Here is a 14,498-nt window from a genome sequence, read left to right on the forward strand (position 1 = left end):
TGCCACAAGGCTGCAGCAACAATCCCTGAAATTAATCAGTTTAGTGCCTACATTTGTATCGGAACAATACAGTAGCATAACCTGCCACACATTTCAGAGCCTGTGACCAAATCTGTCTTATTAAACTAATCCATCACATGATATGTATTATTATTATGATTTTTTTGGTTTTATTAATCTGTGGCTTGATTCAGAGGTGGTAAAGCATCATGCTAAACTCACACACTGTGCGCATTATCCAACGGGCAGCAATCGGGCATGTTGCGAGTGATTGATGCTGGCATTAGTCTGACTTTGGATGAACAGAACAGTTGACTTTGTGTAACAATTAAGTACATCTGGAAGAATCAAATTGCATTCCTGACAATATTGCTGCAATGACATTTATCCTGTTCAGTGGAAAGTGTATTGAATTAATTAATAGTTAATGGGAATTGGGGGTGGGGGTGAAAGAATTTAAACACTGCGAAAGCTTTAATCACTATCCACCAAAAGCCTGCAGTGAAAAAGGCGCATGTGGACATTGTACAATGTTTAAACTCCTTTGAAATACATTTTAATAATGTGACTGGATTTGTCTCCAATAATTAGTTATATAATGAAGGCATACAATGACATACTTCGAGGTTTACAGCCAAATTCTGTACACTTGACTTATAATGCCCACATAATAGCCCTTGCCAGCAATATCTGGGCAAATTGTTTTCAGACAGCAGACAAGCTGGTTGCAACCATTAAAAAAAAAATTAAACATTGTCAAAGCACAAAACTATGTTCTAAAGACCGTCTGACAGAAGTACTCCAAAAAGGAGGCTTTACTTCACCCATAAAGTTGCCACCTGAGCCATGCAGAACTCATTGGGGCACTTGGTATTCTGCTGAAGTATATAATTACAGATACACCCCATTTTCACAGGCTTTGTGGACAATGAAATTCACATTTCACCAAACACTATAGTGTCAAAGGACTTCCAGAAATTGATTGCAAACATACAATGTTTAAAATCTCAACTAAAGCAAGAACTATACATACCGAGCAATGGTACACGAGGTACACAGCACAGACGCCACAATAATAGAAATATGTGTAAACATCTTCCATTTCTGAAAAACTGACTAATTACTACAATCTGGATCAATTCGAAAATAAACTATGTTTTATTCAACCAGCTCATTACTTTCTCTTGGCAGTGAGGATATTCAACCCACAACCAGTGTATAGTTTGGATCTGGAAAACCTCCCATTATATTCTATTCCAGGATTTGATGCCGACAGAAAAGGACAAATACAGACCATATGCAAAATAAAACGGCAGTACAATCACTTTGAATGAATTTTGGATTGAAGCTAAAGAATGATTTCCCAATTTAACATGAAAGGCTTAAAGCTATTTGTCAGTTGTTACCAATTCTGTAGATGCTGAAAGAAGTGTTGCTTCTTATTGACATGTTTTTACAGAACAATGTAAGTCTATGAAGGTAGGCAGGGTTAACCAACTGAAGATGCTGAAATGTAGCAGCAAAATGTATTGCACAGGACACTTTCTTTCATGAAACTGTAAGTGACACTTAATGTGCTACTTGCAAACAACCTTGCATTATTATTATTATTATTATTATTATTATTATTATTACTATTATTATTAGTGTTATGTTATCTTTGTCATATAGATACAGCTCTGGAAAAAAAATAACATTGATTTCTGAACTTGGAGTGGTCTCAATTTTGCTGTAAATGTAAATCAAAAGGTTGTAATGTAATATATATATCTATATATATATAGATATATATTACATTAGAGCATAGATGTTATGATTTCATTATTATTATTATTATTTTTACTCTTTCATTGACAAATTATATGTTCTTATTAGTAAACAAACATTTACATTTATTTACACATTCTAAGAAATAATATTTAATAAGACACATTAGTAATAATGGGATTCATGTCCCTTTAAATACATGTCCATAGCTACATGTAATCAGCACACCTTAATAGAACTGACCTCAAAGGATTTGGAACATTACTAATCAATAATTGGTTTAATTAAGCAGACGATACGACCACCTTGTGGTGGGAGGAATGAAGTGCAGCCTAAGAACGCAGGTAGAGTAACTGAAGAGTTAAATGGGAAGCATACCATACAGACACAGTGATTCTGGAAGATTAAGGTGAATTAAGAGTCTCTAGACAGACTGAAAAAGACAGATATTGATTCATCCAGTGCAGACTGATAGAAAAATAGATTTAGACATATTCTGCATACACTGCATAACAGAGAGAGAGAGAGAGAGAGAGAGAGAGATCATTGGTGTTTTCCTAGTAACAGCTTCAGTGTCATTATTGATTTACCTTTAACTGTATTAGCTGTAGAGATTATGCAAAAATGTTTGCTAACCTCGTTGAAAATATGTAATTAGTCTGCAAAATTAAACTGTTGAATGCAGATCACTACTGACACCCTGTAATTCCCAGAGGGGATATGTTTTAAAAGAGGCATTTTCTTACCTGTTAACTGCTTAATTTTTGTGTGTTATTATGAGTTTTATTGAACCAATTCCTCAAAAGGGACTGACCTTTGGAGAGTGCCTCAATCTCAATCTACAGTCCTTTAAAGTGCTATGATAAATGATACAGTATTTACACAGTGCAGTGTTGCACTCATGGGCATCATAGCATAAAAACTCGGACAGACGTACCCAGCAGTAATGTCTTGTACCAATTTTCAATTTGGACTTATTAGGCACAGGATGGAGAGTCTCATTAATGGGATGTGTAAAACCTCAATTCCATTTCCAGTAGGAATTATTGACCGAAAGGTAAAAGGAAAAGTCCCACAAATCATATATCAGAAATAAGAAATCCTGACTGCAAGCAACCAAAAATTAGACAAGCTGTCTTGTCAATTCATGGCTTGTCGAAAAACACTTGTCTTGTTTCCTTTCTTCTTCTATTTTTTCTCCTTCCTTTTTCCCCCTCTAAGAGCTTGTTGCTGTGGAAGAATAAGACAGAAACATCAAAATAATAACTGAGCAACAATACGGCAAGCGTAGGAGGAAAAGCCAGTAAAGCATAGACTAAAAAAAAAGAAAAAGAAAGAAAGAAAGAAAAACTGAAAAAAAGGAGGGGAGAATAAAAATCACAATCTGTTCTATAATCCTTTAGACACACCACAGCTTTTGAAAATGTATTTATACAGAAAACCCCTCTTTTGAACTTCTGAATGTACTTTCCATTTGTTGGGAATTTGTGATGCATCAGTTATTCTCTTGGATGGATGGAAAGCCACACAGAATGCAAGGAGGCTGCAGGTCCTTCATAAATGTACTAAACAGAGAGCGCTGGCTGTGCACTGACCTCTGGCCTCACCCACAGCCCGGCTGATGAGGCTTGCTCGGGTGTGGAGGTGTATTCCTGATAGTCTAAGCGTATACAGCTCTCACTTCAAGCACTGCTCTCCCTCAGCTCGGTGTATTTAGCTTACTTCACCTTCCCTGCACAGATATGAGGCACGGCAGCCTCAGGGTAGTCCTCTGGTATGTGGAAGAAGATGGTCCTATGCTATGCTGAGGGATGAGAAGCAGTTCTGGGCAATAGGGGAAGCTGTCCCCATACACCCTGAACTCAAAATACTAACCTCCTGCAACCTAGCTTCTCAGAAAAACAAATCAGATCAGCTGTGGTAAATGAACCACAATCCTACTGGTAAATGTGACGTGATGAAGATAGGATACTTCTGTGAGGGCATTCTCTAGGGAGGATGCTGGAGCTGGCACTGTTGGCATCTTCAGGACACAGAAAGAGTGTAAGGTTTTATACATTCTTTTTCATTTACAAAACAAAAGAAAAAATGTAACCGCCTACTTTGAATTGTTTAAAAAACGAGAGAAATAAATCAATAAATAGGGAACATTCTCTGTTTCTCACTCTTCTCAATTTTTCAAACTGTGCTTTCTTTGGTGTTTGACATCGCCTACAATGGCAGCTGTCAAATGTGCTCTGATGTGAATGCACTTCATGTAATCATCGAAAGTTCAAAAAGCAAACAGCTCACTGTTTCCATTACTTAAGACATTTCTGAGGCATTTTATCACTTTGGGGGAATAAAACAAAATTGCGCACGGTTGAAAACACGATGCCTGTGAGGACTTCCCCTTAAATGACTTTAGATTGGCTCAGTTTTATTAGACAAGACTATTCACACTAAAGCACTGGATGGCATAATAACAATAACAGCAAAAGTCTCTCGACTGCCTGGCAAGACGTGCCTGACATTTGAATACAGTTCTTATCAGGATACACCATTGCCTCAGAAATTGTTTTATTTAATGCCACTGGATCCTCTGCTACAGTTCTCAGGCATGGTCCTTAACAAATGGGGCCCTGCATTAGAGGCGTGATGCCTGCGTACCGGGGCCTCGCAGCAGCATAAAGCCATCCGTCCCGTTTCCAGGCGGAATGAACTAGAACAAAAGCAAATGACAAATATTCAGTCACTTCGAGCACCATGCCGTAATCTTTTGAGCGGGGAAAGGAAGCAAGTGGGCAATTACCTGCTCTCCATTGTACAAGCAGAGTATCAATGTAAATGCGCTTTCCCCCACGCTTGAGTGTTTTATTATATGGAACACTTAAGCTCATGATAGCAGCCGTTCCCTCCCTGTGCGTGATGGATGCGAAGGCTTACAACGGGAGATTTAGGCAAATAGTTGATGACTGTGTGTGTGTGTGGTGGGGGGTGGGGCAGGGGTAGAGTTTGTGAGTGTTCACATTCAGCAAACAAATTAATAAATCATAACTGCACAGGGGAAAAAGGGAGCTACATCAGATGCTTTCCCCCTTATAGGCATCTGAAGAACAAAAAAAACTTAACTCCCAGAACTGTCATTTTCTCCTACATCCGTCATTACTGAGGGTAAAGTCAACAGCAATCCTGTCAGAAGGGTCAGACGGTCCTGCTCTGTGCTTATAATTTATGACAGTGTATTACACTGCAATACCATGTTCTTGAAATTCTGTCCTCCAGGGCCTCGATCCAACCGCTTAATTCCCTTTTGATCATCGCCTGCATGCTACCTAGTAAAGGGGCCACACAGGTTCAGATCAGCTAATTCGTAAATTCAAGTGTTATGAGCTCAAACTCAAAACCCGAATCGCTCTGGCCCACACAGACCAGATATAAGGGACACTGCTTTCATACTGAGCTAAACAGTACACACTGAGGTTCAGCCCATGGAAATAACGTATAGGTACAGTGCCTTGCAAAAGTATTCAGACCCTTCCTATGATGTCCCATTTTGTGAAATTGGCTGGCTGCTCAGTTGGGAGGTATGGCCTGATCTAGCAGTGTCTGAGTGGTACAATGCACCTTCCGTTTGATGAGTAAGTAGACTGAGCTCACAGGGATATTTTATATATTTTTTGTACCCTTCTCCTGACCTGTGCTTTTCAATTACTGCATCCATGACTTGCTTGCTCCTTCACTACTTGCTTGAAATTCACTACTTGAACAAGGAACCTCAAAGAGATGGGTGTTCATGAAATCATGAGAACCACTATTATTGCACACAGACGGAGGCCATTCAACTAATTGTGTGACTTCTTAAGGTAATTTTGAGCACCTGAATTAATTTAGGTCTGAATACTTTTGTATATATATGGATTTAATATGGATTTAATTAAGTAGGGACCTCAACAAAATCTAACTAAATCAGGAATGGGGAAGTCCAGGCCGTGGGGGTTCCGGGTTCAATGGTTTTTATTCCACCCCAGATCTCGAACACTAAACTAATTATTTGGAAAATTGGTCATTTCCAGATATTAGTAAGTTGCTTGTTGAATACTACATCTAAAACCTTCTGCCCCTGAGGACTGGAGTTGCCCATCCCTAAAACTTAATTAGCTAACTAACTAATTAACTGAATATATACATATTATTACCAGCAGCAAAGGGTGTTCAAACCTCTGGCAACAGACAAACTTAGCAATTAGCACTATTACTCTATAAAGAGTCCGATCTGTGGCAAGCTCCAATCATCTGGGCTTGTGTGTCCAAAACATATTTTTTTGTAATCAAAAACAAAATCTGGTAATGAAATAACATTAACAACCCAAAAAGTAAGCAAATGAAATAACAAATGCAGCACATGCAACAGGGTTTCTATCCAACGGGTAATTATTATGCTTCACCGTCATGCAGGATTGCCTAGTATATTAAATGGCGCCACACAATCCCTTTATCAGATAAGGGCTATACACTGTCATTAAGTCACCTTGATTTTGAATCTTTTTTTGGCACTGTTTTGCAGTCACCCTTCATCAGCTTCCATCCTTCCGTGAAAACAAAGGAAAGTATTGAGCAAGGATGCTCTTTGGAGAGTGACCTATTTAGCCACTTTTTTATCCAAAATATATAAATAACACATCTTTTTGAGAGCAGTTAATCAATACAACATGTGCTGCAGTGAGAGGGGACACAGAACAGGCGCCACCTCAGGTGTCAGAGATATTATCTGGGGGCTCCTGATGGCTCTGTGTTTCACCCTTGACAAAATGAGGAAAGTAAAATGAGAAATTGGACATGGAGATGAGACTCTGAACTGCACAGGCTGAAGTCCTATCGTATAATTTTCATTTTGTTTCATCCTGTGAAAATATGAAGCGTTTTTGCTCCTTGAATGAAGTATTTTATGCCTTTTAAATATGCTGTGACCTATAAAAAGTTTAAAGTACTTGGAGAGTCTTCCCTAATACTCTACTGGATAAGTGCTTTGAATTGTTATGATTAAAGCTGTGCAAAGATGAACTATAATGTAGAGGATTAACACCTGGATTCATGCATCTGGAAATTACAGGCTATCACACATAGCACATTGTTTTTTAAGAAGTGGTGCCTTATGTAAGCAAGAACCAGGTACAAACATACAAATATATAAATGTCTGCCAAGTCGCTGTGCTCAATCATAAGAAGCAGGAATGTTTCCAATAATTTATTGGTACTGACACAATCAAATTAAATATATCAAAACTTTGGTTTCCTGAGAAGGTAAATTGGGCCCTTTTTCTCTAATTTCCAGGGATTCAAAAGAAAGCCCACTTGTGAGCTGGTTTTGTTCTGTGGCCTGTAGTCCAGTGGGACTTTTACTGAGTTTACTCCATCACCTTCATCCTACCTGTGACTTTAACTTTAACTTAGGTTTTGGATGCAGCCGACTCAAACGAGTAACTCACTGAGCCAAAGAGAAGCACCCTGCTTCTCCCCTTGCCTTCTGGAATGGCTTCTGCACACGACTCCGATAATTGTCAGTGTGTTATGCGCCTGAACTGCTGAAGACATATATAAAACAGAGGCTTTTCTCTTCTTCCCCAGTCATACAAACGGGTTAATTGCCCATGAAGATAATGGGGGAGAGAGTGGACAAGTTATATTTACACTTAAGTGCATATCAAGGTCGAACACGCCATTATAGCCTGTGCCTAGCTTTTTATTTTCCTCATTTATCCACCCCCACCCCTTCTATATTATTAATTGTCCATTTAATTCCAACCTCGGCTTTGGTAGTGATTCACGTTGGCGTGAGAACAGGTGAAAAAGTAGCCGCTCACGACGATCGATCAAGCTTTATCTCGCTCCATTGGAAAGCATGTTTTCTCTACGAGGAGCTGGATTCAAGGTTATTTATTGCTCTAAACAGGTCGTTTTGGACATTAAAGCTGGCCGCCTTGTGTATCCCAGCACTAGTTCTCATTGCTCAATAATGCAAAGATGTCCAACGAGAACGTTGCAGCGGGCAACAGTGCAGACGGCGATTTATACGGCATTAGGTGGTCACTGTAATTGGGGTTCCTGTGGAGAGGTTTAATTCCACTTCTCCTTGATGAGCCGGTGTGATGCATGGTGCCACTGTTCGAACCACATCCTGCACTGTGAAGCAGCTATCAGGCTTTCGGCCTTGATCCAATTAAACAGAATGCCTCTGCAATGCAAAAGCCCTATCTCCACATGCCTTGTAAGCAATCTGTTAAATTATGGGGAGAGATCCCTCAATTAGAACTTGCTGCACACACACGCACACACATGCACACAAAGGCACACATGTACTGGGAAACGGGTCAGCATCTCAATAGAGATCAGTGCTGTACACAGTTTTGTTTTTTTTTAGGCACAGAGAACTTGCAAAGAATCTGTGAGAAACTAACTTTTGGGTGAGTCAAATTTTTGATTTTATCGAGTCCATACTCTAGATCACACCAGAACCACTACAAACAACCTCACAACCTTTCATTGAAAACCGTCTCTTTGAGTAAAGATCAAAAACACTTTTTCTGGAACATTAAGATGCCATGCGGAGACATTTTAGTTGCCTGGTTTTCACTCTATAGATCTGTGGAGGTATTAGGTGGGCCCATATGGAGCTACACATACATTAGAAGAATATAAAATGCATTGTATTCATTGTCTTAAGTTTTGTAAGTTTTTATGAGTGAAATATTTGTATGGGAGCTTTTATCAAAGATTTCAAAGTCCATTTCTTGTTCGCTTTAAACTTTTTTTTCTTTACTTCATGAAAACAAAGACCAGCAGTAGGATGAATCATGGTCATTAAAGAGCAACACTAGCAAGAAAAAGAGTCCAGAAATAAAGCAGCGTGGCTGTAAGGGTTCACAGATCCAATCTGTTTTTCTCTCCCATCCCTCCTGGCAGTGTTAAAGAGACAGTGACTCTGCCCGTGTCTGTGTACATGCTCAGTTCTGATATAGCGGTAATAATACAATGCAGAAGGCTTCAAAATGCTTGAGAGTGAGAGAGGGGGTCTACAAAGTCATTATTGGCAGATACTAAAGGGTCAGCATCTCTTTCACACTTGTCTACTAGGCAAGAATGCTAAAGCACTGAAGAGGAATTATAATACTGAACTGTATTTTTGCACAGTATTGCACTTATATTTTGTAAGTCGCCCTAGATAAGGGCGTCTGTCAATAAATAAATAATAATAATAATAATATAAAGCCTGTGGCTGTGAGGAGAACATTATGGCATCTCAAACCATCTTCAGTAAATTATGCACTTCAGAATTTGCAGGGATTTAAGATAAATAAATAAATAAAACAGTCTTTGACTAGCACCTCCTAAAGTACGGTCGGTAACTACAATCTTAATGAAAACTGTATTCTTGGAGATGGTTTTTAAACATGGGTTTAGACGAGGCAGATCATGTCTTACTAATTTATTGGAGTTTTTGAACATGCAACTGCAGCTGTGGATCATGTGAAAGCATATGATATGATATACTTAGATTTTCAAAAAGCTTTTGATAAGGTTCCACACCAAAGACTGATCCTCAGGTTGGAAGATGTAGGCATTCAGGGTAATGTAAGTAGATGGATTATGAACTGGTTGAGGAAACAGAGGGTGTCGATTAGAGGATTTGCTTCTAACTGGAGTGAGGTTGTTAGTGGAGTTCCACAGGGATCAGTACTAGGGCCTTTGCTTTTTCTAATCTATATTAATGATCTGGACTCAGGGATAGTTAGCAAACTTGTCAAATTTGCAGATGATTCTAAAATAGGTAGCTCAGCAGATACAATCTCAGCAGCACATGCTATTGTCAAAAGTGTAGAATTTAGAACAAGGGCAGTAATGTTCAGACTGTACAATGCACTAGTTAGAGCTCATCTGGATACTGTGGACAGTTCTGGGCTCCACACTTCAAGAAGATATCGCTGCTCTAGAGGCAGTTCAGAGGAGAGCAACCAGACTTATTCCAGGTCTGAAGGGGATGTCCTACTGAGAGACTGAGGGACCTGAACCTTTTCACCCTGGAACAGAGGAGACTACGTGGGGACTTGATCCAAGTCTTCAAGATCATGAAAGGCAACGACCACATCAAACCAGAGGAGCTTTTCCAGATCAGCAAAGGCATTTAAGACAGAAAACAGGAAACACTTCTTCACACAGAGAGTTGTCACAATCTAGAACAAACTCCCCAGCGATGTGGTTGAAGCTGACAATTTGGGACATTTAAAAATAGACTGGATAGGATGCTTGGATTTCTTAGTTATTAATGGACACCAAACGAGCACGATGGGTCGAATGGCCTCCTCTCGTTAGTAAACTTTCATATGTTTCTTATGTAAGGAAAGAAGCAAAATTACATGTGTTTTTAACTACAGTCATCCTGTGGTTAACTCTGAATTAACTTGTTTGGAGTTAATTGCCCAAATGTACCAGCTTTAAAAATGAATGTAAAGTAAATTTGAATAAACTAAATAAATAAGGGAATAAGGTGCAACTGTATGTATTTTTTTAATGAGTTTTATATAATTAAACAACAGCATATTCTAACTGGTAGTGCACACTGCTATACAGGAGTGGAGGTGGGGTGGTGGAGTTGGGAGAGAGTTAACAGAGGCAGATGCGCAGCGAGACAGCATGCTTTGCACTGTGAGTTGAATTCCCAGGCAGGTGAGAAATCACTCAGCGCACCCCAGCCACCGCGCTCCGGCTCCTCTCCCTGAAGCAGGTGGATTTCACCGAGCCCAATGAACCGCACTGGGTTTTATTACCACAGTAAGCAAACAAAGCACGCACCGCTGACCGCTATGCAAAAGCAAGGTTAGCACGCACTAATTCATAAAAGCAGTGCAGGGCTAAGCCAATTCTCTATTCTTTACATATGTACTTGAAACAGACACACTCATACAAACACCCACACACCCAAACCCAAACACATACACACTAAACTACGCAACTTACACAACTACAAACGATACACAATCAAGCTCTGAAATGCATGTAGGCTATTCCATACAGTATTGTGAATTTAATAATACTGTATTAGACAGACAGAGAGATGGAAAGAGAGAGGCACCAAATATGATAGCAATCTAGATAATGCGTGGGACTTGGAAATAGTATAGTGACATTGTTAAGGCATCGCTGCTAAAATGTAAATCTTCATTATTTGTATAATTCAGTTTAATGAAACACTGTTGTTGTCTTTATTCCCAGTGGCCCTAAAGAAAAACCTTCCACCCTCTATTGTGTTCAAGGTGAAAATGGATTTCACCATAACACTCAGTCCTTATCCTCTTTGCTTCATAAGAAACATCACAGAGCTGAACAAACGAGCTGCCGACACAAACAAACAGCTAACCAGCTCTGAATCTTTACAATGGAGGTTAATGAGCACTAATTGTAAAACATTAGCATGTCAGTTAAAGGAATTACCACCTCTATATATGCAGGCTTCTTTAAACAAATCAGCTCAAAAAGATATGTACAATATGTGAACAAAACTGTGCTTACGAAAACGAAATTCCTAGGTCTGAGACAGTAATGCTATTCTGGAATGAACAACCTTGACATAAAGCTACAATGAATACAACACAACACGTCCTGACTGAGCATCACTGTGCATCCCAGAGGTGTTCTATGAGAATGAGGATAGTGCTCAGAGCGAATCAAAAGGCTTTTAGAGCTACTGTCCTCGACACTCTCAGCTTTGTGACACGGTGCATTTTCTGGTTGGTAGATATACAGCCTAAAATCCCATCAATGCAGACAGCACACTGTTACTCACAACATCACAGTGTGTACTGGCCTTCATGGTACTCTTCACAGAGAACAGTCTCTGGAAAGCACATGACCTCTTGTGTACTGGCAGAGAAAAGGCTCATCCCATTACTTCTGGTAATGAAGTGTATGCAGTGTGCTATGGTCTTTTAAATAACCCAAACAAGTCAAGGCATCTATTCTACAAGAAAGGAACACGGCTATGAAACACAAACTTAACAGCAAACAGATGGAGGGCAAACCCAAGACGCACTTTTCTCTTTGGTGCCACCTGATAAAAGTCAAAGATAACAGTGAAGGCAGGAAAGGGCAGATGGAAGACTGATTGTGAGAGAGCAGTCTCATCTCATCAATGATGGTTTTATTTTTTCCCCTCTCTTTGAATGCCACAAGCATAGTGTTTAGTTTAGTTTAGTCTAGTGTGACACGCATCACTTTACTGAGCCTAATGTCTCCTGCAAGGAGAATTGTATTGAATAGTCAAGTGAATACTGAGTTGGATATGTCAGAATTATCAGCTTGCAACCATCACTGCTGCACATAGGTCTCCATACAGCTTCAGCTCCCTTCTGCTAAAAATCTTACTCCCCCCCTCTCTTCCAGCCTCTTCTCTGTTTCTGTCACAGAAAAGCATTCCACTGTGTCATTCTGTGTTTTCTGTTTATTTCTCCACATCTCTGTGCATTTCAAAAAACAGGAAGCAAACAGCTCTCGTCTACCTAAAGGTTAAAAGCTTGCACAGCTAATTATTTTTCACCTACCAACACCACAAAGCCTCAACAGCTCACACAACTTACAGAAGTTCATCAACAGCTGCGAAGGAGCTCTGCCATATTTTAAAAAGCACCCTTGAGAGACAGCATAAGCCAGTATTGAATGGCAACCACAGAACAGAAAGTGGGTGAGTAACTGAGTAGCGTGTGAGCTTCATATGACACATAAGACCTTTAGACTCTCAGGCAGAAGGAGAAATCAAGCCTACACATCCATACTCATGCTAAATTTTACAAGAGTGGTGCTCTGTAACCTTCACTGACAGGCACAACCCAAGAAGCAGGGAATTGACATCAGAAGCAAAATCCACTCCATGGCGTACTGCTTGCGTTAACAAAGGGAGAGCTCCGTGTAAGTCTGCTGTGTCTGCACACAAACCCAACGGACATCCTGAAACCAAAGCTACATTCTTTACAGGGGAATGACACCCAGGTACTTGCCACTGCGAGGAGCCTTCGGTGCCGCTGATCTCCAGCACGTCGTAGTCATCCTCCAGCTGGAAGTCAGAGAAGACCAGGGCAATGGTGTCCCCCGGCTCGGCCAGCACGGTCCAGGTGCAGTCGGCGTGGTTGTTATATTCCTGGGGGTAATTGGGACTGGTGATGACCCCGCTCTGACCCCGCAGCGTTCCCCCACAGCCATCGTCCGCTAGCAATGACAAAGACACAAACACATGGCGGGTTAGGTGTTACAAAACCTAGTGTCATCCATGTCCAATCTAGAAAAAGCTGAGTGGCCAATCACATCCATTTACTATGGATTTACTATGGCTTGCCCAGACTAGATAGTACCTAAGTGCACTGTGCATTCTGCAATTAACAACTGTATTATAACATGTAGTTACTCATAAATGTATTTCTGATTTAAATCAAAGTTTGTTGTTAGCATTGCAAATTAAACATAGTCAGTGTTTTGCTTTAGTTTTCTATTTTTTTGGTATTTTTATATATATATATATATATATATATATATATATATATATATATATATATATATTATTTATTTTAGATAAATAAATCTAATAAATGTGCTGTATGGTTTCCAAAAGGGAATAGCACTGCTAATAAAAAAGGTAATGGAAGCTCCTACCATGTTGTTATTATTTTTGTGCATATATTTAAAAAAGAAAAAGAGAAAAAAAATCCTTTGGTGTATCGTCACTTGGTAGAAGATCAAAAGTCTTGTAAGCAGAATGTGAGAATAGGTACAGCCTGACCTAATTCCATGCAAAAGCGAACAGAAAAAGTCCCAAAACCCCCCAAAACGTCTAAAAAAAAAAAGTTAAGTTTTCAACATTAATTCAAGGACAGGCTGTACATCATATGAGAACAAGGAAGCAGAGCAGAAGTGTGCAAATCTGACAGCAAGAGACAGATTAATAAAGCTCTGTCACAGCATGGCTCAGAAGGTAGGTCACGTCGGTCTCTGTTCCTATCAAGCTTCCCCTGGCGATCGCCTATAGGTCGCGAGGAGGAGCAGTGGGCGCTACCAGCTGGGCGATTTCACAGCATGGACGTCTCCTTTCTGAGAAGCCCTTCGGTGACAGGAATTCCTGTTGTGACTGCTGTATAAGTTTGGTATAATTCGATATATTTATAGTATAGGAAACGAGACTGATTGCATATATCCATTCTAGGTGTTACAAGTTGATGTGAATATCTAACTGCAAACATTATAAATGTAAAATTGTGGGGATTTCAGTGAAATATATGATTACTTAAAATGTGCAGATGGTTAAAAAAACAGGCAGTTTAGCCAGGATTTGTCTCTGGCTATTTTAATAAGGGAAGTACCTAATTAATTAAAAGCTGTATGCCAGATGAGCAGAGTTGGAAGTTGTCATGGCTACGAGGAAGGGGAGGTATACAATGCACATCTCCTTATGTGCGACTGTTTACACACCTGCTTGTTTTGAAAACATGGAAGGCACAAATTGGCCGACTATATTTCAAATACCATCTAAAAAAACATTGATTTAAGAACCCTTGAGACTGGCATTGAGTAAGCAATTGCCAATGACATTTCGGTATAGCTTCAGGGAATGCAAACCTTGTGTTTAAAATAAAAGTTGCTAGCAAGTTAGAGGAACTGAATTGTTGGCATGCTCTATTTAATTTATTCCTCGAATAAATAAAACATGTTCT

General features: G+C 39.6%; 1 protein-coding gene across 1 annotated transcript in view; it reads right to left on the bottom strand.

The window, feature by feature from the left end:
* Window positions 1–14,498, bottom strand: part of csmd2 (CUB and Sushi multiple domains 2) — a 289,324-nt gene that overhangs the window by 176,290 nt on the left and 98,536 nt on the right. The window contains exon 5 of the mRNA XM_066717247.1: window positions 12,795–13,002. Within this exon, the coding sequence (XP_066573344.1) occupies window positions 12,795–13,002 (208 nt within the window). The remainder of the gene's footprint in view (window positions 1–12,794; window positions 13,003–14,498) is intronic.

Source organism: Amia ocellicauda, chromosome 11 (genome assembly GCF_036373705.1).
Source record: "Amia ocellicauda isolate fAmiCal2 chromosome 11, fAmiCal2.hap1, whole genome shotgun sequence".
In the NCBI taxonomy this organism is placed as follows: Eukaryota; Metazoa; Chordata; class Actinopteri; order Amiiformes; family Amiidae; genus Amia; species Amia ocellicauda.